The sequence below is a fragment of the Salmo salar genome, chromosome 09 (assembly GCF_965601325.2).
Source record: "Salmo salar chromosome 09, fSalSal1, whole genome shotgun sequence".
Classification (NCBI taxonomy): Eukaryota; Metazoa; Chordata; class Actinopteri; order Salmoniformes; family Salmonidae; genus Salmo; species Salmo salar.
In genome coordinates, this window is record NC_138299.1 from 133,513,564 (window position 1) to 133,520,639 (window position 7,076).

Consider the following 7,076-nt stretch of genomic DNA (forward strand, 5'->3'; position numbering starts at 1 on the left):
CACCTAATTCAACAACTCCACTACTTTATCAGTTCGATGTTGCGTCCCTAAACAGACCACTGATCTTAACCACATTCAATTGGTCACTCTATGTCTAAAAACAATTGGTTAGATTTTGAGAGTTAATTTACCAATCACATAATGTTTTGTTTTGTATTCCCATTGTGATTGGTACCTTGATTTATAGGACGCCATGTTAAGAGATCACTGATCTGACCGAGTTGGATCGGTGAAAACAATGTTTCTACCCTTCTGCTTACAACAACCTCATTATGTCAAATCAGATATCCCCTCAAGGATGGACAGATATGGCTTTAAAGTATCCACATAAGGCATCATGAGTCCTCATTAATGGTTGTTTTCCCCCAGGGCAAACCATCAAAGAGCTGGGAGGTGGTACATGTGGACAGTAAATTGGATTGTGCGTAGAAGGCTTGAATGAGGCAAGCCTGTATCTCTAAGGAAGAGAAGGGCTGGAGAAAGTATTCCATTATTCTATTCCAGAGGTAGACTGATGATTCACATAGTTTAATCCACTGTCATGTATTCGAGGAAACATAATGACAATGGTGCATTGTTTTATCCATACAACATTGAGGCTGTTTCCAGGGCACAGATTAAGCCTAGTTCGGGAGTAAAAAGCAAGCTCAATGGAAAATCGCCATTGAAAATGCTTTTTAGTCCAGGTTAAATGGAGTAGGGTGTAGTACTATATCAGCAGGGCTACTTCAGTAATAGCTAAATTGCTGCTACAAATGCTTTTAGACTTTTACCTAAGTAGTATTTTACTGGGTGACTTTCACTTTTACTTGAGTAACTTTCTAATAAGGTATCTATACTTTGACTTATGTATGACAATTGGGTACTTATTCCACCATTGTCCTTTCCAAGTTTTTAGAGGGAATGCTGATTTCAAAACTACCCAATGTAGCAGCTGCACAAGATTACTAATAAACCATTTACACACACACACACACACCACACACACACACACACACACACACACACACACACGGCTCCCCCTTCCCACACCTTAAAAGAAAGAGAAAAATATCCATTGGGCTGAAGCTTGAAGCCCATATTTCACCAGTGAACGTGCCGAGCGTGCAGCAGCAGTTTGGGCCTAGCACTCAGTCCCATTACCTGGAAAGGCCTGCACAGCCAATATAAGCCCATAACCCTGTCTCGCTCTGCCTCTCCACGCCATAGAATTTACTCCACGTCTTCTGCGTCCGCCAGTAGCAACCTCAATACCAATAGCCATCAGTACAGCTGTCTTACATCTGTTAAGCCTAACTTGCTTTTCTACTTACAGATCAGCATGAGTTGGCCATTGGTGGTTGTACAAGATATACTGTACAATATATAATATATATATACATCTAGTACATTTTTTATTTAGGTGGTTGAGAAATATACTGTATTATTAACCAATTGTTTGGTATTCAGTGTTATGAAATTATGGAATGAATTTATCCACAAATGTAGATACAGAATGTAGGCAAAAGTCATTTTCCCCTTTTTAAATAAACATTTTAGGATTTATTATATTTTTCCCTTTTGATTAAATTCCTATTTGTTTCAGTGTTAGAAAATGTGTTCTAGCCAATCTGAAGGCTTCCTGAATAATCTTTACAAGTCCACCCCTGTGGCGGGCAGGTAATATTGTAATTTCCTATACTGATGCTAGCCCTCTATCCCCCTTCCCGTGTGTGTGTGTGTGTGTGTGTGTGTGAGTGTGAGAGAGAGATTGTCTTGCTCCCCTCAGGACTGAAAAGATGTTTATCAAAGCTACGTAGCTGGCTAACTGTTGCAATTTGCCCTCTGCAGAAAGGCTCAATTGACTTCTATCGCCTTCTATTGAGTTAGTGGCCATCTCTGGTTTCTACCACTTCCCTCGCTTATCTTCCCTCTCTTTCTCTCCCTCCCTCTGTCAGCTAGTATGCTGGGTCCATTAGGAGAGAACTGTTGTTGTCAGAACTGCCATGTTTTATAAACTGAATGTTTTATTATTGTGTGTTGTCCCTGTCGTTGAGTCATTCTGCAAGCCCAAAGATAGAAGACACATGAGCCAAATTGTGTTCTTCTCAACTGGCTAGAGCCACTTATACCTGGACCAAACTTATCTTATTAGAACACTAGCATAGAAAATGTAGCCTGCAGCAAGGACAGCCAACAACATGTAGGCCAGTCACAACTTAAGTCAGAGACAAACTCTGTGGAGGTTTCAGCCTCATAACAGCAGTGCAATGAGATCTATAAAAAACACCTTTAACATCTCAGTAGTTTGAACACAACCCTCTCCAAAACTTCTCTAGTTATTACACTCTTAGGGAAAAAAAGGTGCTAAGGAGAACCATACATTCTTCCGTTTGTCCACATAGGAGGGGAAAAAATGTTGGTGCTTCAAAGAACCCCCTGTAAATGATTCCACCTATCTGCCTCTATGAAGGATTCCAGGCCCTTTTTTTTGAGGACCTAGTTATTCTCTAACACAGTGGTGTTAGAAAACTCTGAATTTACAGGCCACATCGGGCCTGAAAGTCACATTATGCTGGCTTGCAAAGTGATTTCTCTAGATCATTCGTTTTTTTTTCTTTCCTATTACCATTATTTCGTTTTTTCCCACGTACATTTTATATCCTGAGATTTTAGAGTATTCTGAAAATATTTTTAGTAAGAGGGCATTGAGTTTTTAATATTGATCAGGTATATCAGGTGATCATCTGCAAATAAATGTTGTTTGTATTCATGTTTACCAATACTGATACCTGTTAGGTTTGGGCACTGTCTAATTCTTTCTGCAAGCGGTTACATTGCCAGTGCAAACAGGAGTGGGAAGAGAAGACATCCCTGTCTAAAGCAATTTCATTAGATCATGTATTATTTGTGTATATTTTAGCTTGAGGACATTTATGTAATATTTTTATTAAATGTATTATTTCAGCTGGAAAGTTGAAAGCTTTCAAAGTTTTGAATAGAAAAGGCCATTCAAAACAGTCTCTTTGGCATCAACAACCATTATTGATAAATCTACATCTTGTTTTTTAGCATATTGTATTAAACTGAAACATGTTTTTGTATTTGTTTGGAAGTGTCTATTTTGAATAAACCCTGTTTGATTTCTATATATAAAGTCTGGTAAGACGTGTCATTCTATTGCTTATGAGGTTTGTTATTATTTCCGTTCTCAAAGGTCTCTATGAACTCTATAAGTATCGATTTTAAAAGCTTAGAATTTTTACCACACGACCACAACATTGATTGTGTCCAGCATAAGAGGTTGGCTACCATAAGCGTGTTCACAGGTTGCATCATTACATTGCTGTATGGTACATTTTAAGTAGTTTTCACAATCCATGCGCGGCATCGCAACAAAAAGAATCACGCTACACATTAGCAACTTCTTTGGTGGTTTATCTACTTCCGTGTCTGATACCACACTTCAAAGCAACGCACACAAGATGGAAAAATCCAATGCATGTGACACACTGCACGCAATACCACACACCGTAAATCTGGCAGATGAGTCACAGCAGTGTGGACTGCCTCCCATTGAAATGAATGGACTTCAGCCAGAACGCATACAGTTTGACACAACCGGTGTGCACGAGGCTTAACACCGTAGCCTACATACACTGTGCCTCTCTTAGGGCTATGGAAGTCATGATATTTTGTCCGACGGTTATTGTCATGCAAAAGAATGCCGGTCACACGGTAAAGTACCGTTAATTAACATAAACAAGTTTAGCATCTCCAGGACTCCACAAATACAAGCCGCATACAAGCTGCTGATGCGTGCCTTTGGAACATCTACATTTAAAAAAGTCTAATAAATAAATTGAACATAAACCATAACAATAAATCCATTATTTATTTTATGCAGGTCTAAAGAAACATTATGATATGAAGGACATTTATTTCAGAAGAACAGAATATGAGTTGGCCTACTGTATGTTATCTGGGTATGCGCCTTGCCATAGGCTGTAGGCTTGTTCATTTAGCAGACAAGATATGCTTATAAATCCTGTGCCATTATTTTATATTATACCACAGCATTGTTGAATACTCGTTTCTGATTGGCTAGAATGGCATTCTAGAATGGACATTAAAACCAGATAAAGGGATAGTTGGAAAAGATATTGGGACAGCTTGCAATCATGACGCAGTAAGCGTCTACACACTTTCTACTTACTACAAAGTTACAGAAAGCTAAACCAACAACCACACAAACCGACATGTAATACATGGTAAACACAGGTCCAACAAGGAAAGACTTAGCTAGGTAGCTGGCATTGATTTGTTTTTGCAGAGACATATTTGTTTTGGAGCAACTGATGACCTAACATGGTGAGTGATGAACATTAATTTATCTGGTCCCTACTGCAGTGTTGCTGTCAAATCCTCGCACGTTTCTAGTTTGACCAGCTGTTTTCAGCAACTGATATTTTTTAATTTGGTTGTCATATTGGCAGGTTTGCTAGCAACAAACTATTTGGCTAGCTTCTAGCCTAATTTTGGATTTGCAGTGCGATCTCCTCGTAATAAACACTGTCAAGTGTCCTGACGAGAAGGCAAACATTGTTATGGATGTATCCAAATGAATGTCAATAGAAAACAGCTACTGTCCATTTCGTTGTGTTAGGCTTTGAAACAATATCCACATCGACAATGTGTTCCACTCAGTTTCAACCTGTTGTTTAACTTCTTTCTTCAAATTGATCAATCCAACTCATTAATACACGAGTTTCATCACAACGCATTGTGTGTATTACACAATTTTCTGTCTTTATAACTCATTCGTGTGCGTTACACGAAATGTGGCTAACGTTAGTTTGTTACTACTAACACATGTGCAGAGGGCCTAAAAGGAGATTACCACGACTCAACGGTCACATTGAATTTCATGACTGCTGGTGTGGCGGTAATACAGTCACCACAACAGCCCTAGCCTCTTTTCATCTCCTATTTAATTCATTGTAAAAATATATATATATACAAAAAAAAAACATTCCTCAGCTGTCATATTTGATCACCCATGTTTGGAACGTAATTAATTGGCGGGTGATGGATATGTCATGTGATCCCAGTTTTCGCGATCCCTCCAAATTTAAGCAGACTTTTGCTTAAAAACAATATAATTCTCGTCAGCATTCTCATTTATAAATCTGCTGCAACAAAGGCTACATCAATGTGCCAACACTGGCCATATTATTGCCCAGCTGGGACATCATGGCATGTGCATGGCACCCAGTACAGGAAGTGCAAGTATGCTGCAAATCTTTTCTGAATGAAGCAGCAGGGAGGGCTGTAATTGAGTGCCCCCCCCCTTCCCACCTCCCTTCCCACAAGGTAGGCTAAAGACAGTTGAGAAAATACTGGCAACATAAATGTGATCGATATACTGTCCTTTTCCCTTTATCATTAATTATTTGTTGAATAGTTGTAGATTTAGGGCTCTCTTCAATCCATATCGCGGAAATTCAGCGTTACAGCATGATTGAAATGTAAATATAATGTTCCGTGTTAGCAGAGACTGCATTCAAGGTAAACACTGCATATGTCGGCAAAATCGGAAATGACCTTTACATTTCTAGCACGCTTCAGCGATACAGATTGAATAGAGCCCTTAGGTCTACACTTGATCACGAATGGGTAAAAAGGGCTTTCGAATTCAACTTGGGTATAGGGCTACGATTTAGTGCCAACAGTCTGCATTCTAAACAATGCTGTTTGAGGTTATTACTAGTGTTAATATCCTAGGTCTATTTTATTAAGAAATTGCAAATAATGATTCCCTTATCCCCCGATGTTTCATATATCAATACAGCATGGACAGTGAATTGACAAGAAACGACAGGCGTTTTTAGACCCCACTTTCCTAGACAGGCGTTAGATATCCACTTACCATAATTGAAAATAACAAAGCAACAATGCTGACGGGCCAGACAGGGCAGAAGCAGGACAATATGACCAGTATGAGGTAGTCTTTGGGCTTTTGCGCCTCTTGGACCGCGGCGTTTCCGATGGAAGAGGTGCAACTGCGACTCAAACTGACCCGGGACGGGGAAAGGGGGGCAGCAGCAAGGTGCCCTGCAGAGCCCGACCTAAAGGGCAAACTGTGGCCGTTCTGATCTACATCCAGGTTTTTGTCACTCCCCACGTTGACTGTGAAGGAGGAGGACATTTTCATACTGTTGCCGCCAGCGGGCTCGGTGGTCACGGGGCTGAGAAGTTTCTCCGTCTCCTGAGACTCGTTGGCGGGTGCGCGGCCGCTCTCTCCCAGGTTAGATTTCTCGAATTCAGTGTCTATGTTGATTGCCATTTCTTCCAAATCCAAAATATTTAAATTAGTTTCCAATAGAGGAAAAAAATGCCTAATCGTGTATAGTACTAAGACTGGTTATAGTGGTGCTATATTCCAATTCTTTGACCTGATAAAAAAATATAGTTTAATTTATTTTTCGATTTTACAATACACTCTAAGACTATGACTACCCAATGTAACCAATTGCGTGGCAAGTTGATATGTATACTAATGCACCATTTAGGTTGGCTATGTCAACCACATGCGTTATAAATCAACCCCTTTCAATTAGAGATACAACATATAGTGGTATTTTCCCGTTGGATTTTCGCATCATTCTTCCTCTCGAATCAAGAATGTCTTCCGCCTCAATTCCGCATTTCCATTCAATCCACACGCGCTATCGGAAAGCGATCACCTCTGAAATGTGCACTCCCTCTCTCCATCTGTAACGCCAGACCCAAAGAACAAATCACTCAGTGAAGCGCCTGTCGCCTGCCTTTTCAATCCCACCGCGATCCACAATTATTACCAGCTTTATATCTCACTGAAATAAACGTTTTCTTTTTCATTCAAAGTAATAAAGAATGACGGAATGCGATTCGTTTCAATGAAATGTACCCCTAGAAACAGAGAAAGTGAGTTTGTGTCCTGTGTGTTGTTCCGCAACGGGCCGTGTGTCAAGACTGTTTCTCACGCTGCAGCAAGAGAGCCACTGGGATGAACTTGTAGCAGAGCAGTGCGGCGCCCCCTCCCCGTCCCACTCCTC

General features: G+C 40.2%; 1 protein-coding gene across 1 annotated transcript in view; it reads right to left on the reverse strand.

The window, feature by feature from the left end:
- The window catches only part of LOC106612846 (trafficking regulator of GLUT4 1), a 14,063-nt gene extending 6,987 nt beyond the window's left edge, over window positions 1–7,076 (reverse strand). The window contains exon 1 of the mRNA XM_014214419.3: window positions 5,909–7,076. Within this exon, the coding sequence (XP_014069894.1) occupies window positions 5,909–6,325 (417 nt within the window). The 5' untranslated portion in view covers window positions 6,326–7,076. The remainder of the gene's footprint in view (window positions 1–5,908) is intronic.